This window comes from Pleuronectes platessa, chromosome 11 (assembly GCF_947347685.1).
Source record: "Pleuronectes platessa chromosome 11, fPlePla1.1, whole genome shotgun sequence".
Lineage (NCBI taxonomy): Eukaryota > Metazoa > Chordata > Actinopteri > Pleuronectiformes > Pleuronectidae > Pleuronectes > Pleuronectes platessa.
In genome coordinates, this window is record NC_070636.1 from 15,224,128 (window position 1) to 15,251,470 (window position 27,343).

A 27,343-nucleotide genomic window follows, 5' to 3' on the forward strand; every position below is an offset into this window, starting at 1 on the left:
ACACACACACACACACACACACACGCATGCACACACACACACACCGAGACACACACACACTAAACGTTGGGTGTGACCAATTGGCCAGATGGCATTTTAGCAATTGAATGCCAATTCCCATCACTGTCTGTGCTGTTTCCTCTTTTGTTTACGCTGTGCGTTTTATGCTCCTCCAGCCCGATGTCATCAGTTCCGCCTTTCCAAACTCACTTGAACCTCTTGCACCACTGGCATATGCCGTGTCAGATACAGACGTATCTCACTAGAATAACCTGACAGGGAATGATGTGCATTTCAATTTTTTTCCCCTCTCCTTCCCTGTTTAAAATCCTGCTGCCTTGCATCTGATAAACACAATGTTTGGCTCAAACATGTCCTTCACTTGAAAAGATGCATTTGTGAGCAGAAAAATTGCGAGTGTTCAGGATTTGCTTCCTGTCATGTTTTTTAGATATGCCACATTCTTGAGGAGGTAATCTAGATAGCCTTTATGCAAAGGTTATCTTTTTAATGCCTGCCATGCTCAAGCCGCTCTGCCCTCCAAGTGTGTCCTTCTCCTTCTTATTTACACTGATTTCACCTCCTGGCTCACATTAGAGTTCCACCCACGTCTCTCCCTCCTCCACACACCTGTTCCGGCACAGCGCTAAGTGGATTTGGGATGCCTCCCTCCTTTCTTCAGTGTCTGTCTGTGATCGGTGACCCTGTCTTTTTGTTCCTAGGACACATGTAGGTGTGTGTGTGTTGATGTCTTGTCTTTGCTCGTGTCGTCCTCACTCTCTCTGTCTTTGACAACTTCCAAATTAATATTAAGGTCTTCAGGTGTAAAAGCAGAAGATCTCCCTTTTCTTGGCACTGGGTTTGTACCTTTGCTTTGCAATTTCATCGTCATGCACGCTTTCCGTCTGTCCTGCAGCGGCGTTAATCCGAGGCAACAGGAACAACTGCACCCAGTTCTCCTACAACTTGGACTGGCTGGTGAGCAAGCTGGAGAGACTGGAGTCTTCTTCAGGTGAGCTCACTATCCTATCACACACTGAGCCTCCACTGAGACGGCGTTATGAGAGCTGCTGCTTTGATGACGACACAGCTCTTCTCAATATGCTCTTGAGTCCCATAAGGTGTAAAAAAGATGACACCGTTTCTTTAAGAAAATATAGGCTCCTCTGCTATTTAAATGTATAATAAGCCCTCAGTGTTCCCTGTTGATCTACACAGATGCCTCTTTGACAAGTGTCCTCTGTTGTGTCTTTTCCCCACTGCGCGTGTCCACTAATTGATGAATTTGCGGCTGTGCAGGCATCCTGGAAGTCCTGCACTGCATTCTAATTGAGAGCCCCGAGGCCCTCAACATCATCCAGAGAGGACACATCAAGTCCATCATATCGCTGCTCTACAAGCACGGACGCAACCACAAGGTGAGCATCTAGTGCTGCTGCTGCTGCTGCAGTTGAGTGTTAATGTGAGGTATTAGCTCTCAGAACCTCTTTTTTTCTCAATGTGGTTGAGCCACAAGGAGATTGTTGTGCAATGATTCCAAGTTGTAAATAGCGGCGAGCATAAGATCAAGGCGTTGGTGGAAAGAATCCACTTGTTGAAAATAAAGTAGAATTGGTAGAAACAGGAAATTAGAACGAGTTCAAAAAATGATCAAATTTATTCATGAGAAATTTCGACACCTCTGGAAATACCATCGACTAGAAGATGGACGACGGGTCTCCACCTGCTCTCGCTGTCCTGAACTGAGGCCAAAATATCCTGGATACGAACGTTGCCACCTTGCAAATTCGGAGCCAGCCTCCTTTGTAGTGATTAGGTAATAGAGGCATGGTAGAAGGTCCTGCCAATACTCTCACTCAACTCAATACACTCACTCTGTTTTTATAGTGTCAAATAACAATTCAAACCAAATTACCGGGGGGGGGGGGGAAATCGCACTTGAACCTTACATCAGTGTGATAAGAGCTACCTAAAAGGATAAGCTAAGCCAGCCACCAGGTGGGGATCAAGACACTTCGGCCGTTGTGTCGTCCATCTTTATATTCAATCTATGGGAAATGTGCTTTTGTGTGAAGAGACGTAGAACATCCATACGTCTGTCTCTGTCTCCGTCTCTGCCGTTGATCAAGAACACTGATTTAGCCCAGAAATATTACGCTATATAACCAACAGCTTGTTTTGTCCGCTGATTTAACAAATTACTTAGAAAGTGTTCATTAGTGAGCTATCGAGGTGCTAACTTTGACAGAGCCAAGCTGTTTCCCTTTGTCTCCAGTTTTATGCTAAGCTACTGCTGGCAAATTATAACTTCAGTATTACCTGAAGGTGAGTGTGGTGTCAATCATCTCATCTAACTACAGCAAAGAGGCAAATACGTGTACTTCCTCTAACGTCAATGTATATTGAAATGTCAGAAATAATTAGGATATTGTCAGAAATTTTCAGCCTAGCAGTGAAATTACACAACAACCCCTGAAAATGCTTTTCAGCCTGTTTACGTTGTGTCTCATCATCTGCACTTCTTTCCTCATTAGGCTCATTCACCGAATGCACGGCCATCCCCTCGGGCCTCTTTGTCACTTCTTCTTCTCTTTATCTACCAATTCATTGTGCTTATACCTTCCACCAGCACACAAACCCGCACCCTTGACAGAAGCTTCCTCGGGGTTCTTGTTGCTGTGCGTCACAATCATGAATCAATACGCTTAACAGTGAAATGAGATCAGGAGCAGACAGTCAGCTAGCCTGGGTCATAAATCAGCTTAAACGTATCATTTTGCCATGGAACCAGGAGCAAAGGGCCCATGATAAAGAGAAGGTGCCCTGGCCCTGTCACCCTTGGCTGAGCTTCCCGGCCCATTTATTTCTATAGCTTTGTTAGCCCCAACATGAAAGGGATATTATTGGACATGTTTTTCGCCCCCAACAAGCATCTGAGAGTAATTATGCAGTGGTTGCATGTAAAGAGGCTGTCCCTACAGCAGCAACCTGGACAGTGATGAGGGGCAAAGATCATTAATCATTTCTGAAAAGGCATTGATTCAATTCCAGGGTTCAGTGGGGTAAATCAGGTCAGTGTGTTGATCGTGTTATTAGGAGGGAGGTGTTGAGTTCTTCCTCTCGATATATTGTTGATTATTTTTTTAACCTGTTGCCGCCACCTTTGTTTTTTAGATTCTGGACGTGCTGTGCTCGCTGTGTGTGTGTAACGGCGTGGCTGTGCGAACCAATCAGAATCTCATCTGTGATCACTTGCTGCCCAAGAGAGATCTGCTGCTGCAAACCCAGCTGGTCAACGACGTCCAGAGGTTAGAAAGAACTTTTCACTCCTCTGATAGTTTGATTCATTGCCATTTTAAAATTAAACTTGGGGAAAAGAAGCGATTGTTAAAGATAAGAAGTAGTAAGTCATTTATAGAAACAGCATGTCATTAAAGGAGCAGTCTGTGATTGGTGTATAAGACGAGTTCTTACTGTGCATTGACGTAAGGCTAAGATGTTTAAAGATATAGCTTTACATTAAATGTATTTTACATGTTGCTGTATACTTGTAAATACCACTTACTCTGAAACACAAGCTTATCACGTTCAGAATTAACAGGCAGTGTCTGAATACGCTACCTAGGCTAAAGTTATTGCTTATTTAGCCTCACGTTATTTTTGTCAAACAAATCTTTTGAGTTAGTCATCTGTGAATCACTCACATTAGAGCTACAGGCTAAGTTTGAATTTACAAACAACTGCACAGCACCATGAGTGTACATTCATCTCTCCAGCCTTTGGACCGTGTAATTGAGTGTACGACGTAAAGACATGCACCCTGTACGTTGAACAACATGCTCTGCAAATTGGATTGTGGGTATGAAAGTACGCTCAACCATGACATGATGGTTTGTACAATGAAGCCCGATATGTACTGAGGCTGCACTGGGCCTTTGAATCTCACATCCCATTATTATTACATTACATGTCATTTAGCTGACGCTTTTGTTTAAAGCGGTCATTTAGGGGTTCGGTATCTTGCCAAGGACACTTTGGCATGCACATGGGGAAGAGTGGGGATTGAACCGGCAACCTTCATGTAGGAGGCCGCCCACTCTACCCCCTTGGCCACACCGCCTCCATTATACATCCACCTGTAATCTCTGTACAATGAGAAGAAGCGGTTTTGTGCTGGTGAGATGAATTTAACTCAGACTTTATCTCAAATCTCATTAAATTGTTTTCTTGACTCTAATGGAGCCATCTACTTTGCTCTGCCCTGTTTCAAGGCAGCCACACTTTTTTTAGGAACTTCCTGAACCAAAATGCATTAGCCGTAAATTGAATGATCTTATCCTCAGGGCAAGCTCTTTCATTAGGTTTGAGAAAAAAAGATCACATATTACAAATGAATCGCAGAATATCTCAGAGTGTCTTTTTATTGCTCTGAGGGATATCTAATGATTTTGATTCTGTTCCACTTCATTGCCAGTATGAGGCCAAACATCTTCCTGGGGGTGAGCGAGGGCTCCGCACAGTATAAGAAGTGGTACTATGAGCTGATGATCGACCAGGTGGACCACTTTGTGACCAGCGAGCCCTCCCACCTGAGAGTGGGCTGGGCCAACACTAAAGGATATGCTCCCTACCCCGGAGGAGGAGAGGGCTGGGGGGGCAACGGAGTGGGAGATGACCTCTACTCATTTGGGTTTGACGGACTCCACCTCTGGTCAGGTCAGTGTGAGGAGGAGAATTTCAATGTGTGTGCATGTGCATGTGTGTGTGTGTGTGTGCGTGTGTCTGTATGTGTGTAAGTGTGGCTGAAATCATAATAAGCTAATGTATTAAAGATGAGAGTGGTAAGTCTGGGCTATAGCCAGGATGTGTCTAGACAGAATCAGTACCCTGCAGGGACCACTTCCGTGCCCAGAGTGTGTTCAACTGTGTGTACAAATATGTGTCCTGTGTGTATGTCTGTGTGTGAGTGAGAAAGAGAGGCGTGATCTGTGCCAGCATCACTCACTGGGTCATATTTCACATAGCCGTTTGTGTTTATGTCAACCGTGGACAGGTCGTATCCCGCGGGCGGTTGCGTCCCTGAACCAGCACATCCTGACCTCAGAGGATGTGGTGAGCTGTTGCCTGGACCTGGGAGCACCCAGCATCTCGTTCAGAATCAATGGACAGCCCGTCCAGGGCATGTTTGAGAACTTCAACACAGACGGCCTCTTCTTCCCCGTCGTCAGCTTCTCTGCAGGGGTCAAGTGAGTATTTGTTTGTTTCTCCAATGTGCTGACTGAAGCTGCCCTCGGACATGCTCTGAACCCCGGCTAACCTCCTGGAATTATCCCTAGGGGCTGAATGTGAGATTGCAAGTGTCCAACTCAGTTGCTGCAGAAATTCTGCAGAGTTTTCTCCAGGCAGCCCCCTAGTCAAAACTCTGGGTAATGTCCGAGTGAGACAATGTGAGAATATAGCAGGGGATTGTCCAGAGGATTCACAGCAAGCGAGTGGGAACGTTTTTTATTTAACATTTTGACAAACCCAAAACTAGAAAAATATATAAAAAAGGATACTGGAGATTTCTGTGTTGTGGTGAACGCATCTGACCGGAGAATCCCCCGCTGTGTGGCTGTTGCTGGCCTATATTGTGCAGACATTCTCCAGAGTTCAAGACTGAAAACAGCTTGAGACGAGCAGAAGTTGATGCTGAATGAGCCGCACACATACTGTAATCACAGAGAGATGCAAGAGACAAACAGGAAATCGTCAAAAGGAAAAGAATAAATTAACAAATTCCCAGCAGCACTGCATTGAAATGCTGATAATCCACCGGTTTGCTTTGGCCTTGAAGTCGGACCCAGGTGAAACAGGCTGGCCTCATATTCCTCTCCGTTGCCATGGAGACTGCAGATAGTATGATTGACAAGACTTTAAAATGGAATTTCAGGCTCTAGCAGTTTTCCCATGATTCCATAATTGACTCTGACCTTGTAGAGCGAAGCAGCACTTTGCATGAACAGCTTTCACATCTTTGAAACTCTTGGACTCTTGACACGAGAGACCAGTGTGATTTTAATCTGGTCGTGTAAAGTAAATGCAGGACGAAAAGAAGATTAATTTATTTTCCCTACAAGATACTGTTAGTTTACCGTCTTTCTCTGTTTGGCCTTTGTTTTCTTTTTTTAGGGGAAAAAAAAAGAATTACAGCTGTGCGTTCTTTTTCTCTCTTTCACTTCTTCTCTCCTACAAACTGTCACGTCTAATAGCCTCCTTGTTCTTCTGCAGGATATATGACTTAAAGAGTTTAAACTTTATTCTACAGTGTTTTACTCAGACACCGGAGTCCAGAGGTGAAGGATGGTGCTTGCGTCAATCTGCTCTGCTTTTCTGCTCTTCCCCATTTCCTCCTACTTAGTTTTTTCCAAAATCCGCTTCCCATAGCCAGACAACCATACTCCCCTTTAATACAGTCACCAAATCACACCAGTCACATGTCAAGAAAATTAATGTAGAACAAAGTTATTAAATCATGCAATCTCCAACCATAAACTACATTTGGGTAATATCATTTCAATTATATTCAAACATTACTACAGTAACTCATCCAACTTTACTCTGTCAAGGTTCGCATCACACTTTTGATGCTGCTCTCGACACAGATTTAAGTTATGACTAGGAGGGATTATTATTATGATAACATTGAATCTAATTCTGCACCAGTCCAAACTAATATAGTGGTGGAAGTAAACAAAACTATAAAATGACATTTTTACAGCTCGATTACACAACGGTAGTTCAGTTCCCATTCTGTTTTGTATGGGCTGTTTTCTTGCCCTGTGGTAATGCACGCAGCAGCTTTCTCTCCGGAACTGTAAAAGTGATCCTCCAGTAATTGAGCCGAGGTGAAGTAAAGACCTGCTGCAGGACTCAGTCTGCAGAACCCTGCTACTGCTGCTGCTGCTGCTGCACAAAGAGCTGTTCCCCTGTTTGAGGAAGCTCGACTCAGCACGCAGGACCTCCATTTGGAGAATCAGTTGTCATGGCCGTTGTTGTGAACGTGCACATTGCACCAAATTCTTAACTGCTCTTCCGTTGGCCAGTAACAGTGCACACACCGAGGGTGAAGCCGATAAGTTGAACTGTTCTCAAGATATGTCACAGTAACTAATAGACAGATTTCTGGAATTATTAGATAGATAAACTATCTACTAATGTATAAAGGCTAGATTATCAATTCATTAATTAATGATAAAAAAGGAAAACATACACAAGTACCACACACATTTCATGTTTTGTAAATCTCTACAAAGGCTAGAAATCCATTAAAATAAAGCTAAGATCTTTATTATTAGTATTAAAATAATCACAGTCTTTTAGAAAAGGATTCTTTCTGTATCTTCTCTTTAATTCGATCCACAGGTCATAAAATATGGTCCTTCATATTAAAGCACTAATAACCAAACATAATTGAATTCAATGACTGCATTTCCCTCTCGGCTCTTCAGCACTAAGGACGGTATGGACAGTGCTATCTTATTACCACTCTGAGCTCGTACTCGGAACTGACCCAGTGAACAGGGTGAACATCTCTGCGGAAATACACATGCCAGCAGATGACAGCCACTCACACCTTTACTACTCAATAATTGAGGGCTGCAGTCAGAACGGTCCAGGCTGCGTCACCACTACTACTCGAGCAGCTATTTTGAGCAGCCTCAGGAGAGTCTCTTCACAGTGACGGCCTCAGACAAGGTTTTTTTTTTTTGCAGTCTCAGAGCTAAACTTGTTTCCATTAGAGGCTGGAACTGATTGAAGTGGATTTAGAGGAGGAAGAGTAGCAATGTTTAGCTGCGAGGTTGGTTTTCTTATCCTTCTTTCGTTAGCAGCTGTCTGATTAACACTTATAATTAAATATATCATTCAGATTTGCACTCACTGTTTTTTCTCCCATAAATTATAATTTTTTCCCCCCAGCATTTTTTATGTGTAAAATTGATTTGAACGTACGACCAATATTTTATCGTCTCAGGGTCCGTTTTCTGTTGGGTGGTCGACACGGCGACTTTAAGTTCCTGCCTCCGTCGAGTTACGCTCCGTGTTACGAGGCTCTGCTGCCCAAAGAGAAGATGAAGGTGGAGCCGGTGAAAGAGTACAAGAGGGATGCGGACGGAGTCCGAGATCTGCTGGGCACCACCCAGTTCATGTCACAGGCCTCCTTCATCCCCACCCCCGTGGAAACCAGCCAGGTACCTGGGACAATGACGTGACACCTACTTTATCTGTCCGACTGCAATTTTCATTCAAAAAAGGGTTTAAATACCTAACAATATATAATATATATGGTTCCTCTCTCATATATATATATATATATATATATATATATATACATACCATTATTTATCGTATATTTTCTGTTATTTTAAGTGTCTAAATCATGTGGTGTGACTGTCAGGCCATTTCGACTGCTTTCTAATTGTATTGATTTTTCCATCATGATATTCAAACGAACTTGTATGATGTACATTGCATGAAATATGTGCAACAATCACATATTTTTCTAAATGCTTTATATTAGATTAGATTTATTTGTAAATGACATCCTTAAAATTTGAACAATTGTAAAATATATATTGTTTAATATTTAGGAATTGGCTTTTACATCCAGAATCATACCTAACTCGTTCCCTCAGATCGTGATGCCGCCTCACTTGGAGAAGGTTCGGGACAAACTGGCTGAGAACATTCATGAGCTGTGGGGCATGAATAAGATCGAGATCGGCTGGTCATACGGCAAGGTGAGAAATATGCAGCATGTTCCTTTACTCGTTCAATTCTCGTTACAACTCTGGATCGAAAATATAAAAAGCACAATCCCTACATTTTGCCATGTTTGTGAAGGGATAATCATCAAAATTACACATTTGCTAAACCTATTTAAGTTAGCTTGAAATGCATTATTCGTTAGAGGTGTCAGAACTTAACCATCACAAAAAGCCTGTACGTCATCTTGCTTTCTCTTTTATAATTTGCGGTTCACTCCAAAAAGAGGGTAAGTGGAAAGAACACTCATTTTCCATGTTGGATCATAATAACCTCTCATTTAGATGCTTCATCACAAGTTTGTTCGTAGGTAGCAGAGTCATTGTGTTGGTGTCTTAGTATACAGTAAGTCATGAATTGCCAAAAAGTGTTTCACCCATAGGGCAGAACAGGATGTTTTGGCAATTTCAGCCCAGCAATAAACCAAGAGGCAAAACTGTATATTCATTGTCTGCATTTATTTTTTCCTATGTTAAAAGAAGACAACGGATTATCTAATAGATTCTGTATAGACACTTAAAGTACGTAATCCAGATATAAATACAACCACCATCATGATTCAAGCGTGTGTTTAAATGTTATAAAAAAAACAAACATTTAACTCTCATTTACTAACTTTTCTGTTGACGCCTTATGGAAAAAGATGATTGTCCAGTTATAAGAAAATCTCCCCACCAGCGGCTCTAAAGCAAACTCATTAACACACTGCTGATCGATTGTTTAAACCGTACAAAACCAAATGGAACAGAACGATGGACTGTATATAAAAAGACGCTATAAAAACAATGGACGAAGTGATGGCTCCCCAAAAGTGATGCCTTTTTTGTCTTGATCGCCACCTGGTGGCTGGCTGCAGTATAGGTCATAAACCCTGCCTACTCCTTGTAAGTGAATATGGCATTGACCCAAATACAGTAGACTCCAATTAGATCCTTCAAAGATGGTTTCCGTTGTTGTCGGTAATTTGTATCCCACTGATGTACTTTCACATGTAATTTGTAATTTTCGCAGTAGGTTTGGTTTTAATGAGTCATTTAATGCTATATAAATGAGGGGATGCGTCATGGTTGACAACTGAGACTGACTAGTAATTGGTTGAGTTTGTATTCTAATGGGACGTTGCTACAGCGACTCCATCCCCGAGCTGCTGCTGCGCAGACTCTGGCTCCCAATGCCAAGAAGGCAGCGTTCATATCCCAGAAATGTTGGCTTCATTTCTGGATAGTGTGATGAAGTGGGGACATATATATATATAGTTCATATATACAGTCTAATAGTACACCAAGTAAAGACTCCATGAAGCCAATACTACAGTTGGTGTCAGTGTGTGTACAGATTTATAAATATACCACATACAGTGTGTTAATTAGCGAGCTTCAGATGTGTTTCTGTTTTTTTTTTGTACTTTCGACAGAGCCAAGTCTGTTTTTCCCGCTAGTCTCACTAAACTAAGACAATTGTTCCCTTTTCTAATCTAGGTCTTGGCAAGAAAGCTAAGTAGTACATTTCTCAATTTGTCAGTTGAAAGATATTATACCTACCTGCAATTTATTTTGTGAAAAATTGATAAATTGAAAAATGTATCATTTTATCTCTGCAAAAGCCTCTTGGTTTATTGTACATGAGCTAAAGGGTAACACCAAAGTGACCTGTTCTGCCCATAAAGGAACAGATAACAACACAAACAACAATAGTGAACACAGCTCTTACGTCTATAATACAACACATCTTCCCTCTATTATTAACACCACCAGCTCTTGAACGGGTATGTTTCCAGTGTATCAGCAGAATCTAATGTAGCATAAAGATATAAGATCCCCATAATATATTGGAATCTTTTACCATCAAGACGTTTTATTACTTAATCTGAGGAGGTCAAAGCACTAACAAGGTGTCAACTACAGGTAAAACTTGTCAAGAGTTAGTAAAAGTGCTTTTAGTGTTTAATGTAATGTATGTGGATCCACGGCAGCTGTTTCTGTGCTCTCTAGCTGTCATTCATTGAGCTTAATCACTGCAGCATTCACACTAGCTCTCCTGCAGCAGAGGGAATAAAAAAAAGTATGTGTAATTAGTCCACGTTATATGTAAATACATTTTTTATGTTGTTTGTTCCACAAATATAACTCTAACCAAAATATAACGCAGAGGAACTGCAGGAGAAGAGATTTCCCGTAGAGTTCTTGTACTATTTTACAAAAGAGCTGGCTGGTGTTTATTGGACACACACACATACACACACACACACAGACACACACAGAGCTGCATATCTGTACACAGCCCTGCATGTTTTCTTGGGAAACATCCCCCATTGCCATGCCGCCTCCTCGGCGCAGCATTGCCAGGGGATTATTTGGCATAAAGTGCAGCCTCGAGAGAGAGAAGCTACACCTTCCACTTAGTATTCTAGTTGTGCACCTTTCTATATCCTCCAAGAAAACATGCTCCCTTGTACCTCTTCCATAACATGTTCACTAGAGTAGAATGTCTTATCACCGCAGCCAGTAGCCCCCTCTCTCCGTAGACCGCATTGCCATTCCCTTGTTAGTCCACAATAACATTAATTTACAAGGCTGTCGATTGCATATATTTGTTGAACTTTCCCATGTGACGTGTATGGAGCTACTGGAGAGCGACATCCAAGGCTATGGAGAAAAGTTGAACTATGTATTATTTCTCTGACTGTTATTTTTCCTGACAGATAAGAGATGATAATAAGCGGCAGCATCCGTGCCTGGTGGATTTCTCCAAGCTGCCAGAAACGGAAAAGAACTACAATTTGCAGATGTCGACAGAAACGTTGAAGTATGTTGAGCGTAACGGATGGACTTTCTCCACGATACATTGTTTTTGTGTTTGAAGAGGAGAATGAAGCGGGTGTGGGATATGGAGGACCATACATGACTTAAGTATAAATAAATAAATGTATAAAATAAATACAGAAATAAATAAATAAATAAAAAAGGAAATTAATTAAGTAATACGGGAAAAAAAAAAAAAAGTTAATAACAACAGAAATAAATATTTATTTTACGATTTCATTGTCCTTATGCTGTGTGTGGCAGCGATTTTTACTTTAATATTTTATTTAGCTGACAGTGAACAGTGGGCCTTGTTATGTGAAACCACTGTTTGTTTAATGCAGCACTATTGCAATAAATTAAAAAGCTTATCTAATTTCAGTGTGGCATTAAACCCCAGCCTCTAATATACTCTGTATGTGTGGAACACAGAGGTTAATTGTTGGATTTGCATTTTCATTGTTCTACCAGAAAACAAATGCTCCTCAGAGTGTGCGATGCTTCTCCACATGTCTGTGCCCGACACAACATGTGGTCCCAGTGAGACCTATTAATGGTGCTTTACATAAATTATCTTTAAATGATAAAGGACAACGCTGAGGTTTTTGCTGTGATTAATCTTGATTTGTCGTGGCGGAAGGACACGTGCGCGACACTGATGGTTTTTCCGAGTGACATCAAACTCCTTTTTACTGCCACTTTGTCCTCTCGCAAGGTGTGACGAGAATTTGTCAAGAGCACTTCACACCCACTGCATTCCTCTGGGTGTTCTGTGGCCTTTTTCCTCCTGACAAATGAGGACACGCACTGTTTAACCCCTTTTGAACACTCCCAACTTCTCTATCGGATCTACATGCACGGTAGAATCCAAAGTGATGCGGATTAAGCACATTCTGTACTGTACGTCCCCACAGGACCCTGCTGGCATTGGGCTGTCGCGTAGTTCAGGTGAATCCAAATGCTGAGGACTCGCTCAAGAAGCTAAAACTCCCTAAGAAGTAAGAGTGCACGCTCATATTTACTCTTTACATTTCATCCGAGTAAGAATTCATATAAACATTACACACTTCAGACTGTTTGTCAGAAAGCTGAAACTATGATTGTACTAAAAAGGATGACGGTAGCTGAGAAAAGAGATTTTTATTTTAACTGTCATTATAAACATATAATACACCAGGCTATAGAGGAAATATGTATAGGGAATCAAAAGGTGTGTGAACCCAGCCAAAGATCATCAAAATGTCAAGTAGTATGAGAAGAAAGAAGGAAAACGTATGAACAATTGTGCTGGTGTAAAGAATTATATCAGGCTATAACCGTGGGTATAGTCCTGGTGCACTACTGTGTTGATATGTAAATATACTTTCTTTTCCTGATCCTTATCTTCCTGTAGCTATATGATGTCCAATGGTTATAAGCCATCTCCTCTGGACCTGTCAGACATCAAACTGACTCCAGGTCAGGAGCTGCTGGTGGACAAACTGGCAGAGAACGCGCACAATGTGTGGGCCAAGGACCGGATCAAACAGGGATGGACGTACGGAATTCAGCAGGTACGCTGGTGTGTCCATGAAAACTATTATTTTCTTGATTTTTTTTTTTTCTGAGCTTTAAACTTTACTTTAAAGTACAATTGAGGATTGACTTATTGATTGATTGATAACACTTTATTGTCACATCTGAAATGAATCTTGCATCATAGCAGCAGTGCCATTTGCAGCAATAAATACAAGGGAAACTGATACATGCATTTAGCATTATACACAACAACAGTTAACCGTCCTGTAAAATACTTTAAAATTTGTGATTAAAAATCGACCTTGTTACAGCAATGGTATATTTTGTATATGATAAGAAAAGAAAACAGATATATTTTTTACCTTCTGCTTTCTCCAGCCTTTTAATGTCTTTTCAGTATATTCAGTTTCTTTAAATTACCTCCCACACATCTACCTTACCAGTGTCAGACAGATTGTTTCCTAGTTATACGACATGATTCAATACACAGCAACATACTAAAAGGCAACAACCCACAGAACATATTGTGTAGAACATATATTGTGGTGTATGTTGGCTGCTAATGAAGCCACTAAAAATGGATATAACACATTTCCCTGAAATCTCCTGCTGCTCATCCCCATTAAAATGATGCCTTTCAATTCAATATAAATAATATTGAAAAGCTGAAGAAGTTTATGAAACTATTTCTGCAGCGCTTCTGTAGTTTTATTGGCAAAGAATACGGTCACACTTTGTATCCTTAATTTACTGCATAGATAAAGTTTTTTTTAAAGCAACTTAAAACCACTTTCTCAATGTTAGGTCAGTTAAGGCTCATCCATTTTGCCTTTTTTTTTAAATAATGTGGGTAAACATTGTCTTTCTATTACATTATGTTCAATATGTTTATTTGTCAAAACTTTTAAAATTGGAAAACTAAAACAGGGACGTTAGCAAAAAGTAGATAGTTTAGAATAAGATCAGATCGTAACAATACAATAAAATGTTTGCTTGTATTTATATTGTAATATATAGTAATAGAATAAGAATAAAATAAGAATACTTTGAATGCAGAACAATTTATTTGAATGTTGGTCCACTTAAACAAGAGCTTAAAGAGTAAAGTGATTGACATATATTATCGAAAAAGAGTTTAAACACTGGAAAGCTAATGTATGTTTCGTGACCTCTGTACAGTTTGGAGATCAAGGCTCATCATTGACAAGAACCAACTGACAAAACTGACCAGAGCTTTAGAATTATGTCCCTTTGTTTCCGCTGAAGTCTATTACTAATGTTAATGCTATTACAGAGCAATTAACAGCCTGCTGGGATTTTAAATTAACTGCTACTTGTATTAGCGTGTTACTTCCATGCTTTCACCTTGGCCCCCAGTGGGAGTGCTCTGAAATGGACATAGGCTCAGGAAACAGAGCAAAGTGATGGGTAGCGATAGCCCAATAGCAATAAATGGCCACTGAACTTCTTAATTAGTGGGACTGACAGCACAGTCATGGCAAACATAACAGTTGTATAACTGAACTGGCTCCCTCGTGCCGGATTACAATTGATTAAATAAGCAGAGATGGTTTTGGGGGGGGGGTTGGTTTGCTGCAAAAAAAATAAAAAGGCCTCCTTTACTTCCTCTCCCTGCAGGATCTGAAGAGTAAGCGTAACCCTCGCCTGGTTCTCTACGTTCTGCTGGATGAGCGCACCAAGAAGTCAAACAGGGACAGCCTGAGGGAGGCTATCCGAACTCTAATTGGCTACGGATACAACATTGACCCCTCGGACCAGGAAGGAGGTCAGTTTGAGTCATGGATTTATGCCTATTTAAGTACTTTCAAATGACATGTTGCATAAAGTAAAGATAAGATGCTTGTTACAGCTCCTTCAGTAAGGTACTGCTCCTCTCTGTGTTTCTGTCATTCGCCCTGCCCACTGAATCAAGCAAAACCATCTCCTCCAGCGACATATTTGTCTGTTTACAAATGCTGTTGTTTGAACCCGGTCTGAGGCGAGCTGAATTATGATTGAACACGCAGCTATGAAGAAAGATGTTAAAATGAATGATCATGTGATTAGTGTTTCGGTTATAGTAATCAACCGCTGTAGTGATGCGTTTTGCCCGGGACGAATTTGACCACTAGTTGTTTCCGCTGTAGTAGAATTTTGTCAGGAGGCGACGGCGGCACGAAATTTGATGAAAGCGGCTGCCTCGCAATTCTCTATGCAGGAAAAACCCTGCAAGTGTGAGATAAAGGATTCTTCCTCCCACCCTCTATCCACCCGCTATAATGAAACGGATTATGCAGCGATCGCCTTACAAAAGAAACATTAATGGCAATCAATGGTTCCATTATTGGTTTTCCTAATTGTTGGAAGGGGTTTCTGATGGTCCTGAATCGACAGTCAACGATCTGACTCTATGCTTCCCACGCTGTAGGACAAGTGGCTGAGCGGCTCAGCATCGACAGGGTCCGCTTCTTCCGAGTGGAGAGGACATACTCCGTGAAGATGGGGAAATGGTACTTTGAATTTGAGGCGGTGACGGGAGGAGACATGAGAGTGGGCTGGGCCAGACCCGGATGTAAGCCGGACGTGGAGCTTGGCACGGATGAGCTTGCATTCGTTTTTGATGGATTCAGGGTAAGCTGTCACTAACCTAGGTTATAGGTAATGTCAACATATTCTTGTGCCATCATGCCTCAACGCCAGCGTCAGTCAGCAGGTGGAGACATGATGTTGTTGGGTTGTCTCTTTGTCTCTTGCGTTCTTGTGAACATGATATTTTAAGAATGCTGATTTTGATGGAATCTATTCAAATTCGGATTAAATGTTCAGTTGGACTCACGGATGAATTGATTAGATTTCGACTGTCAAAGATTAATGTCATGCTGACCTCATGTTCTTGAGTCTGATATATCATGAACACACTCATTGGGATTTTCATCACATCAGGCCCAAATGTTCACTGCAACTCAAGGATGACATGATTAGGATTTAGAGGTAAAAAGTAAGTGTGACCTCACAAAACAGTCTTATCAACACATCATTTTAGGAACAAGGACTTCAAATTTGTACAAATGCTCACTTGGACTTAACTTAAACAATTTTGGTAATGGTAGGTTACAGACCAAGGTCAATGACCTACAATATAAGTTTTTGCCTCGGAACACATTATCTTAAGAACCCTTAGAGGGAACCCCTTCAAATTTGGAAGACATTAATTAAGAGATTGTGGTGGTCAAAGGTCAAAGATCATGTTAACTTCATATGAGTCTGAAATGTATGTAGACTGAAACTGCAGTCGTTTGTGGAGGCGTACGACCACTTCGCTCTAATTATTGCTTTCTTTATCATGTAGAACTGACTTGTCTTACTCCGATACTTCTTAAACCCCAAAACTCAGTCCTCTATATAAACTAGTGTTAAGGCTCAATGTGTAGTTTTTCTCCATATGCCTATAATGTATTTATTTTATTGTGCATAGGGCCATTGTCTGAACATGGGCAGTCATTTGTTTGGGCGGTGCTGGCATGCTGGAGACGTGGTCGGCTGTATGATCAACATGGAGGACAAGTCCATGATCTTCACCCTTAATGGGGAAATCCTCATCACCACCAAGGGCTCAGAACTCTGCTTCACCGACTTTGAAACGGAGGATGGTGAGGAAGTGGGTGTGTGTGCGTAAGTGTGTATACTGTGTGTTTGGTTACAGAGCCAGTTATAGGAGCTGAAGGTCAAGAGGTGGGTGGCTGATAAGGTGATTGGAGAAAGTGGCCGCATGTCCCCGAGCTCCTCCACTTATCTCTTAATAAAGCCCTCATATGCAGAGCAGGGAGCCGGAACCCGGGTCGACCATGCTTGGGGTGTGAGTGCAAAATAAGCTTCCTGTAATGAATCACCCTTATTTAAAGTGACACAACATTGCCCTTTTACAAAAGCTGGATTGATGTACCCTGCCCTCCTGCTGTCTGTGTTTTTAGAGGCTTTTCATCCTCCCCGTCCACTTCCCTCTCTCCCTTTCTTTACTGCCTCTGTTCTTCCTACAGGGTTTATTCCGGTGTGTAGTCTTGGTTTATCTCAGGTGGGTCGCATGAATCTGGGGAAAGATGCCAGCACCTTCAAGTACTACACCGTGTGTGGCCTTCAGGAAGGGTTTGAACCCTTCGCCGTCAACATGAACAGAGAGGTCACCATGTGGTTCAGCAAGCGGCTGCCAACTTTTGTCAACGTGCCGAGGGACCACAACCACATTGCAGTAAGGCCAAAAGCAAGGAAGTGCTTATTTTCAACCATAGTGTATTTGGTGATTAGATGAATACAAGTACTCTCTCAACTCTTTTCAGGTGACCAGGATTGACGGCACCATCGACAGCCCCCCGTGTCTTAAAGTGACCCACAAGACGTTTGGCACCCAGAACAGTAACGCTGACATGGTGTTCTGTCGCCTCAGCATGCCTGTAGAGTTCCACTCCTTCTTCAAGTCCAGTCCTGTTATCGACATGAACGGCTTGCACGAGGAAGATGCGCTTAAAGTGAAACACAGGTGCTCGCGCTCAAAATCGTGAAGTGAAGCCACACGGCGCGCACATCACTGTTTTGCATTACAATTTTATAAAATTTTAAAGATCAAGTATGGTTCAGTTCGTGTTTGAGTTGAAATAACCTTTATGTGGTCAAAGTTGTTTTCTTTTATTCAGACAATTCAAAATCGCATTAACGAAGAGCCAATCAGATAAGGCCAAATCTCTTAACCTTAAGCTGAGGTCACAATAGACAACTTTCTGTCTTTTGATCGGGAGTCGTCCAGTCGTTGTGAGTTCACGCTACACAACTGACTGTTGACAGAAGCTCACACACTACACCATATCTCACCAGGAGAAACCCACAACCGGTGAACAAACTACATCTAATCACATAAACGCACATGAGACGAGGCCCGGTGAGTCTGAAGCATCTCCTGCACTTCGGCTGGAGATCTGGTAATCTCACCAGAGTCTGTGAAGCATCAGCAAGAGTTAAAGAGTTCACGTCTGCTACAGGCAAAATCCAACAAAAAAATTGTGTAGTGTGTTGGGCTTTTACAAAGTAAGGTTAATAGATGCAGAATGGGCCACAACATGCAAAACATGGAATGTTTCTTCACAACTATTTATCACCTACATCCACTTGTACAGTATTTTGTATATTCTTTAAAACTGTGGTTTCTGATGCCTTTCATCTGTGTTCTTACAGGTACCCGTTGCGATCTGTGAGGCACAGTGAGGAAAGCAGACGGGTGGACTACGGCACCATCACCATGGTAACGCACTTACTTATCGCTGGTGGGGTTCATTTCTGTGTTCAGTGTTGGCTGACTCTGATCCATTACAGTACCATCATTCAGTGAGGGTCTTCGCTGGTCAGGACCCTGCCGGGGTGTGGGTTGGATGGGTTACCCCCGACTACCATTACTACAGCAACAATTTCAACCTCAGCAAGAACAGATCGGTGACTGTGACCCTGGGCGACGAGCGAGGGCGAGTCCACGAGAGGTGAGAGAGCGCTTTGGTTCCAATGAAAAGCTCCATTGAGCGTTAGGCTAATGTGGGGCTCAACCATCATGTATGAGAGGACCTGATTGAGGAGCTCTATTCCCACTCTGTCAGTGTGAAGAGGAGTAACTGCTACATGGTGTGGGGAGGTGATGTCACCAGTGCCGCTCACACCTCCAGTCGCAGCAACGTGGACCTGGAAGTGGGTTGTATGATCGACCTGGCAACCGGCCTGGTGACGTTCACAGTCAATGGCAAAGAGATTTCCACAACCTACCAGGTACTGAACGACCACATTCGGAGGGGGGGGGGGGGGGGTCATAAGATAATCGTTAATCATAATCAAGGTAAAAGTTTGAAATAATTCTGATATTGATTTAAAGTCATATCGCCCAGTCCTAATTTTATGTAAATAACTGTGTTCTGTAAAACTCTAAGAATGAACATGCAGTAGCAAGAAACCTCTTCAAGAACTGTATTTAAGATATTTTAATACTTTCTAGTATCTTGAATTCTAGACTTTGATTCCGTGATGGTTTCTTTAAGCTCACTTGGTATTTTGCCACTTCACCTTTCCTGTATCTTCTGCCATCTGTTAATATACTGTATACTTTCCTCCATCCATGAATCCTATAACAATCACCGCCTGTCTCAATGTCCATCCACTGTGTTGCTTAGTCCATCTTTAGTTTATTTTGTTGACCTTGAGAAAAATACATTTTGTGTCCTTTCCAAGCGGAGCGCTGACATCTTTTGTTGAATTTCAGGCTCAGAGTTTTGCTGGTTCAGATGTTCTCTCTGAGCCAAATCTTAAAGAACCTTTCCAAGGGTATAATCTTCTTATGGTCCCCCCTCACTGAAATTCTGTGAGAGGCTTCACCCAGCGCTGAGTCATCCTGCCAGCCGACACTGGAAATATCATGCATAAATACACACACACTCTCACACTCTCTAAGTAGAAGGGTTTCATGATGCATCATTAAGCTGCTTTTCGCAAGTCATGCTCTCCAGCTCAAGGATTTGATGTGCGCTTCCTGTTTGGACCTTTTTTATTTACTTGCTGCTCTTTTCTCTGCAGGTGGAGCCGAACACAAAGCTCTTCCCTGCTGTGTTTGTGCGACCCACCAGCCCGAACCTCTTCCAGTTTGAGCTGGCTAAAATAAAGGTGCAGTCCTCAAGTTGTTACTTCGTAACAGACCTCGCTGCATAAGAATTATCTGGAGTATCAGACTATTGAGCAAGAAACGAGCCGAAATCGTACAAGACCATGTTTTAAGATGCAGTCCACCACAGGGGAGCTGCTCACAGTAGCAGCTCCAGGGAGGTCTTTCTTCTCAGTCACTTTATCTGTCAATGTAAAAAACAGGGGAAGGATACAAGGTGCGCAGCGGTCGCCAGCGATTCAACAATAACAAAGAAGAGCCTCCAGGCTAATGTAGAAAAACATTTATAATAGTAAACAATCAACCATGAATAGACAATACAAGTTAATCAAAAGAAGAATGAACGTATGAAATATCCAAACATGATAAAGAATAACAGGTCTTTCATCCGGTTTGAAGAGAATAATTCTTCAATGTTAAACAGTGTGCGCTCTTCTTTTTATTTTTGGGGTCCAGTGAGATCTGAAAAGTTAATATCTCTGTTTGTGCTGGAAGGAGAAAGATGAGATTATGTGACTAAGCCAGAGAAGAGAACTTGCACTGACACAATTACAGACATATAGTGATTGTTATCTCTTTATTCAGTGAAAGTAGTTTTTTAAGAGTGAGGAGGTTGTGGTGCTCAATGAGTCTACAGAGCTAACAGGGATTAACACTGATATTCACTGACCCCCTCTCCAGAATTCCATGCCTCTGTCATCGGCCATCTTTAAGAGTGAACACAAGAACCCGGTGCCCCAGTGTCCGCCCCGCCTGGACGTCCAGACCATCAACGCAGTGCTGTGGAGCCGCATGCCCAACATCTTCCTGAAGGTGGAAACGGCCAGAGTGAACGAGCGACACGGCTGGGTGGTGCAGTGTGTGGAGCCCCTGCAGATGTTGGCTGTTCACATCCCCGAGGAGAACCGGTACAAATGAGAGGACTTCTGTTATTTATCACATCAAAATGCCAGAGTGAAGTGTATTTTTCTATTTGACATCTTTGTTATGTCTCCACTCCGGCTGCTGTCAGTGGTGATTCCGTCCCATTCTTATGAACATAATATCTCTAGAATGCCTTGAGGGAATTGTTTCAAATTTAATCATAACGTTCAGTTTGATTCAAGGATGAACTGATTACATTTTGGAAGTCAAAGGTGAAGGTGACCTCACAAAATCTTTTTATTTCTTGTGAATGCCGTTTTCTTCGCCTCGAGAGAATCCTTTCAGATTTGGCACAAATGTTCACTTAGACCCACAAATGAACTGATTAGATTAAGGTGGTCAAAGGTCAAAATCACATAATATGAACATATCCCAAGTCTGCCTTTCAGGAATTTCTGTCTCATGTTCATTTAGACTGATCAACTGATTAGATTTCACTGCTCAAAGGTCAGAGGTCACAGTGACCTCCTCAAACTGCTCTGGTTGGTTGAGGCTAAAAATCCTAAGGCAGCAATTCTAGTTAAGTGAATATTTTGGAAAGTTGCTAAACGGTTAATTGATTAATATTCATAGATGGAAGAGATTATAAATTAGTGAAAAGCATCACAACATACCAGCCTGGTCAGGTCTATTGTTATTGCACCGCCACATACATTATCATGCACAAAGCTAAATGGATTCTGTCCACAACATTAAAGTGTATTTTAAAACACTTTCGTTCTTTCCTTCCCAAGGTGCGTGGACATCATGGAGCTGTCTGAGCAGGAGGACATGAGGATGTTTCACTACCACACCCTGAAGCTCTACTGTGCCCTGTGCGCTCTGGGCAACACCCGCGTGGCCCACGCCCTCTGCAGCCACCTGGACCAATCCCAGCTGCTGTACACCATCGACAACCAGTACCTGGCGGGCATGTTACGTGAGGGCTTCTACAATGTTCTGATCAGCATCCACCTGGAGACCGCCAAGGAAGCCCGGCTCATGATGAAGGACGAGTTCATCATCCCCGTCACGGCCGAGACGCGCTCCATCCGTCTGTTTTCCGACGCTTCCAAAAAGCACCTCCCGCCGGGCGTGGGGCTCAGCACCTCGCTCAAACCACGCCTCAACTTTGCCCCGCCCTGTTTCATCAGCAACAAGCGGGAGCAGCATCTGTACAGTCCCCAAATCCCGCTGGACGCTCTGAAGGAGAAATCCATTTCCATGCTGACGGAGGCTGTTCAAGGCGGAGGGCACCACATCCGAGATCCCGTGGGAGGGGGCGTGGAGTACCAGTTTGTGCCAATCCTGAAGCTCATTAGCACCCTGCTGACGATGGGCGTTCTGGTGAGTGAGGACGTTCATAAGATCCTGCTGCTCGTTGACCCCAATGTGTTCCGGGAAACACACGAGGAGGGGGTCACAGGGGCCGCAGACAAAGAAGGAATTAAGGGGGCAGAGGAGAAGGCGGTGGAGGCTGGAGAGGAGGAGGCCGCCAAAGAGGCTAAACAGCCAATCAAAGGGCTGCTGGAGAAGAGGCTGCCGGAGCCCGTCAAACGACAGGTAATAACCAGCACACGTGAACAGGTCCACAATTACCTTCGACATGTGTTTAACCTGAATTCATCGTCATCTACAAGGGCCAATTCACTAAGTAAAGACCAACACAGCTGTGCTCTCAATCACATGCTCCATAAGGGCTCCACTGTAATGGACCCATTCAGAAGTTAGTCACACATGAAATGGCTCCGTCTGCGTTTTGAGCAAATCATCTCTGGGGTGAAAACGTCTCTTTAACAAATGAGCTAATGTTTGTGTGTATTCCTAATGGACTCGCTCGTAGCAGCTGCGTCTCTTCCACGAAACAGTGATGCAACCGTATGTGTCGTGTGTCTCCTCCCCTTTGTCGGTTCCGCAGATGTGCGAGCTGCTTCACTACTTCTGCGACTGCGAGCTGAAGCACCGCATCGAGGCCATCGTGTCGTTCTCCGACAGCTTTGTCTCGAAGCTGCAGTACAACCAGAAGTTCCGCTACAACGAGCTGATGCTGGCCCTCAACATGTCTGCCGCTGTGACGGCGAGGAAGACCAAGGAGTTCAGGTCGCCCCCTCAAGAACAGGTGAGGTCAGGCTGCAGCTGCCCCTTTAAGGAATTAAAGAAATATGCCGATTCAAGTCGTCTGTGGTCGCTGCACATTTCATATACGCTTTCCCTCACTAATGCTTCCCCAGATCAAAAGTACAGGCGACATTTACCTCAAATACGTTTTCATTTAATATAAAATATATATATATGGAATTCCTGCTATGTTCAACTTTCAAACACGGCAGATATAAGCATCCAACTCATTATCCGTACCGCTTCCTGAAAGTTGCAGGGGAGCCAATCCCATTGGACGAGAGGCAGGGTACACTTTGAAAAGGTCGCCAGTCCACCGCGGTGCTGACGTACAGAGACGCCTGTGGGCAATTATAAGTCTCCAATTAACCTGCGTGTCCTTGTAGGAGGAAGCAGACAATATCCGAACAGACAGTGATCAAACCCTTTTCTTGCTGTGAAGCGACAGTGCTAACCACTGCACCTCCGTGGAGAAATCAGCAATAAACCAAATTCTTCATTTAAGTGAAGCAATGAAAATCCGTGCATGTGTGCTGGGAAAATGACACAACAAAAAACTAAAATGCTGCCGACACAGCAAAGCAATTTGAAAAGATATGTAGATGTCAATCGAACATCATATGCAAACCCCCACACACTCCTGACATGAGCCCTGATCAGCCAAAGCGTGCGTGTGTGCGCGAGTGTGTGTGTGTTTGTGCAATATTTAAATATTTTACCCACTGCTCCACTATCGCATCTTTACCCCAACAGTTTTATAAATAAGCGTGTGATTCTCTTTGTGAACTCTCACGTTTGTGACCTTGTTGATGCTCATGTGAGATAAAGGTAATAATCAGCCGAAGAGAGTTAATACCAAGAACTGTGCCTCATCCAGAGCTGATTTCAGGAAAATACACATGGGTCTAAAAATGCCTGAACACATAAAAAAGCCTGCCAGCTCGCTGCCTCAAATGACGCATGTAACTAGATAATTCCTTACATAACTCGTGTAATTTTCCACATACATGGCTAATTTCCTTCCCCATCCTTAGATCTCATTTGGGTTTGTGCAAGCTGTATTCACACATTTAGACCGGAGAAGCCTTTGCCGGTGCCTGAGTTGTAGCTGAAAGCGCTCTCTTTGTGTGTATGAGTGTATTGAACGAAGCCTCGAGGCGAATTCATCATTTTCGTCTGTGGTGTCATTGCTCCAGTGAGAGTGCACACTCAACCGCACGCATACACACATGCGGTATCCCTCCAGGGTCACAGGTGGGGAGAGAGCTCTGCGCTTCTCAGCTGCTTTAATGACTCAGTGCCGAGGGAGAATCAGCTGTTTTCTCTTTCAGTGAATCTTGATGACGATGACATCACATCATGCTCAGATAACTCTTGAATATACCGTTATAATTTCTTTCAAATATCAGACATGAGACAAGGATAATTTCACTACTTTGTTGAGACAGTTTTCTGAACTCATGTGTGTTCCCGTTGCAGATCAACATGCTACTGACCTTCAGTATGGGCGAGGACTGTCCGTGTCCAATCGGCATCCAGGAGGAGCTTTACGTTTTTCACAACCAGCTGCAGCTCCACTGTGGTGAGATGCCAAAACTCTGATGAGCAGCTTTATCGGTTATGTTGATTATGAAACATGCATTATTCTATTTTAAGATAAACATTATTTTATTGTTCCAACTGATCTTGTTTGAGCTGGACCTTCAGATTTGGGATTTTTGTCCAACCCAAAATAACAGTTGTGAAAGGTGCACGGAAGTTGAATCTGACCGAAAGAGGTGGTCCTGGTCTTTATCAAACAAAACCTCGATCCTGATGGTTTGCAGTGTGAAAACTAACAAATTGCAGGAAGTTGAGACAGCATTAAACAACAGAAGAAGAATTTACAGCAGCTCGCAGGATTGCTTGAAGTCTTCACCTCAGACGATGTAATGAAGGACAAGGACGTTCACTTCGATGGTAGTAATGATGTAATGATATCACAGCGACAATGAAATGAAAAAAGTGAACTGGTACATTTCTCCCTTCAAACGGAAAGGTTACCTTTTGTCTATGTATTTTATTTAAAACCTTAGCAAATACCAAAGCTGAATTAACAACACATCAGACACACGCTCATCTATAAACCAGTCATTGTGAATTTTTGGTAGGCCGAGCTTGCGAGAACAGGACGTACATGTTTCATACAAAAGTCTTAATTCCCTAAGTTGCAACGTGAACTTGTCACGGTTAGGTGAAGGGTCGGTTCGTTCTGTCACGGTAATGTGGAAGTAGATGGACCGAGGAGCAGAGGTAGTTAACAAAAAGAGTATTTAATATAAAAAGAGGCTTTAACTAGACAAACACAAAACACTAAAGGAGTGGAAGACAGCAACAACAGACACAACGAAAAAGAACAATCCGACAAGGACAAAGGGAAGGACAGAGGCTTATATACACAGAGGGAAGGCAGGGCCAATTAAACACAGGTGAAACACATGAGGACTGGGAAGACAATCACCGACAGGAAGTGAAGACAGAAACAACACACAAGGAACAGAGACTACAAAATAAAGCAGGAAACAGAAACACAGAGTGCAAACATGAAAACAACTCAAACATAAACAACAGAGATCTAACCGATAAACAGATAAACACTTACAAAATTAAGCCTGACAAATACAATCTAAATTGCCAGACTGTTATAGAACTAATGTCAACAATATATCAAAGACATGAGCCTTGGTTTGGCCCAGCAGATATGAAATGATTTTAGAGATAGAAACAAAACCTTTTCCGTTGAGAAACTAAGAACCAATTGTGTGTTTTTGCCTGAGCTGCCATTGTTTTCAACTTTATCTGAACTGCTGGTATATGAATTATAATTCAGTGCCTCTTGGTGTTTTAATAAATAATTGAACTGCCCAGCCCGCCATGCTACTACTGACCTCATGGCAGTCTCAGCTGTGCTGCATAGTGTCGGCGTGTCGTGGCTTTCTCCAAACACAATGCAAACAGGAGATACTGTTTATCACATACGACTCCTCGTACGCACACGACACGACTAACCCCACAGGAAGGCAGGCTCGGCAGAGATATTGCTTTAATAAGCTCCCTGTATTCAGTGTGTATCTTTGTGTTGCATAGGAATCCCTATGGAGGAGGAAGAGGACGAGAAGGATACATCTTTCAAAGGTCGCCTCCTAATGCTGGTGAGCAGGATTAAAGGCCAGTCGCACAAAGCGGAGGAGCCCACGGAGAAGGAGCAAGCCGCACCATGTGAGCAAACCCCTCTTTATTTGTTATTATGAAAGTACTGCTGATGCTGTAGAGTCCTGGGTAGTAAATACATCCCAATCGGCCTTAGATATTAAATATGTCTAAGGCCGATTCTGGTTAGAAAAACTCACACCAGGCGTGGTCTTGTGACCATAGCAACATACCAAGACAGCAGCAAGCGGTGAAACCTGAGGAACAGCAAACTCATGAACTTCCTACGATTTTAATTCACAATCTAAAAGTCGAAAACTCGCCCAGAAAGCAAGTGTCCTTGAGCAAGACATTGAAGTTGTTATGTCCTGTTTTTGAAACTACTTTCCCAGCGTTTGTTTCTTTCCAGCGAAAGCACAACCACTGAACTCACTGGTTTACCGTCTCTTTTAACTAGTTTTTGTGCTTGATGCCTCTGTTCCTCACTAAAATACGAGTGGAGAATTAAAACGCTGCTGTAGCACCCCCCAGTCTTGCCTCAATCTGTCTTCATGTGGTCAGACTCGGATGGCAGTCCGCTTTCCTTTTCCATTTCATTATGGTAATAAGGAGGCGGGTGGAGAAGAGGCCCCGGAGGGAAAATCTTCCCTCGGCCACTCTGGGAGATGAGAGCAAAAAAACCTTGATGATGAAACCAAATAGACACATGTACATGCGAGGCAAAAACTACACAATTACGAACACAGACAGGAACAAAAAACACTTCAATACAGTGCACAATATCCGTGGTGCCGAAACAGAATAAATGGGGAAATTTTTTTATCCGATTTTCTATGTCGAGCTCCACCTTGTAGGAGACCATCACTCATGTCTCTTCTTGCGAATTATTTCTTAACTGGTAAAAAAATAACACTTTACCTTGTTCTGTTCGCCTTCAATTAAGAAAACATATTTTGATGTTTGAGTGTTGTTTTAGTATATGTCTCCGTTTATGGCACCATTTTTTCCTTTTTTATCTATGACCTTTCAAGGTAATTGCACTGTATAGGGTGTATGTGCTTCTCTATTTTATTGCTTATAGAGACTAATGAAATGTGAATATTTTATTGCTTCTTAAAACCTGTCTGACAAATCTTGCTAGAGTTATATGTATCATCAAGTTTCAGATGGATACATTTAGGCTGAAATGGTGTGATCCCGGGTTGAGCAAATAAGAACACTATACAGAATTCTGTGGAGCAAGGAGGGTTGGTTTTATCCTTGAAGGTGCTGTGGGTGGTGGCTCTGGTCGGCTCTGCAGGGGGTTGTGTCAGCACTGATTGAT

General features: G+C 42.6%; 1 protein-coding gene across 1 annotated transcript in view; it reads left to right on the plus strand.

Moving 5' to 3' along the window:
* The window catches only part of LOC128451115 (ryanodine receptor 3), a 114,877-nt gene that overhangs the window by 45,043 nt on the left and 42,491 nt on the right, over nt 1-27,343 (plus strand). The window contains exons 16-39 of the mRNA XM_053434887.1: nt 917-1,012; nt 1,300-1,418; nt 3,175-3,308; nt 4,475-4,716; nt 5,054-5,246; nt 8,015-8,231; nt 8,676-8,780; nt 11,507-11,610; nt 12,521-12,604; nt 13,000-13,159; nt 14,763-14,910; nt 15,553-15,755; nt 16,600-16,774; nt 17,162-17,370; nt 17,459-17,658; nt 18,348-18,414; nt 18,486-18,646; nt 18,761-18,926; nt 19,725-19,811; nt 20,491-20,717; nt 21,468-22,275; nt 22,631-22,831; nt 24,310-24,412; nt 25,957-26,088. Coding sequence (XP_053290862.1) covers nt 917-1,012; nt 1,300-1,418; nt 3,175-3,308; nt 4,475-4,716; nt 5,054-5,246; nt 8,015-8,231; nt 8,676-8,780; nt 11,507-11,610; nt 12,521-12,604; nt 13,000-13,159; nt 14,763-14,910; nt 15,553-15,755; nt 16,600-16,774; nt 17,162-17,370; nt 17,459-17,658; nt 18,348-18,414; nt 18,486-18,646; nt 18,761-18,926; nt 19,725-19,811; nt 20,491-20,717; nt 21,468-22,275; nt 22,631-22,831; nt 24,310-24,412; nt 25,957-26,088 — 4,341 coding nt within the window. The remainder of the gene's footprint in view (nt 1-916; nt 1,013-1,299; nt 1,419-3,174; nt 3,309-4,474; nt 4,717-5,053; nt 5,247-8,014; nt 8,232-8,675; nt 8,781-11,506; nt 11,611-12,520; nt 12,605-12,999; nt 13,160-14,762; nt 14,911-15,552; nt 15,756-16,599; nt 16,775-17,161; nt 17,371-17,458; nt 17,659-18,347; nt 18,415-18,485; nt 18,647-18,760; nt 18,927-19,724; nt 19,812-20,490; nt 20,718-21,467; nt 22,276-22,630; nt 22,832-24,309; nt 24,413-25,956; nt 26,089-27,343) is intronic.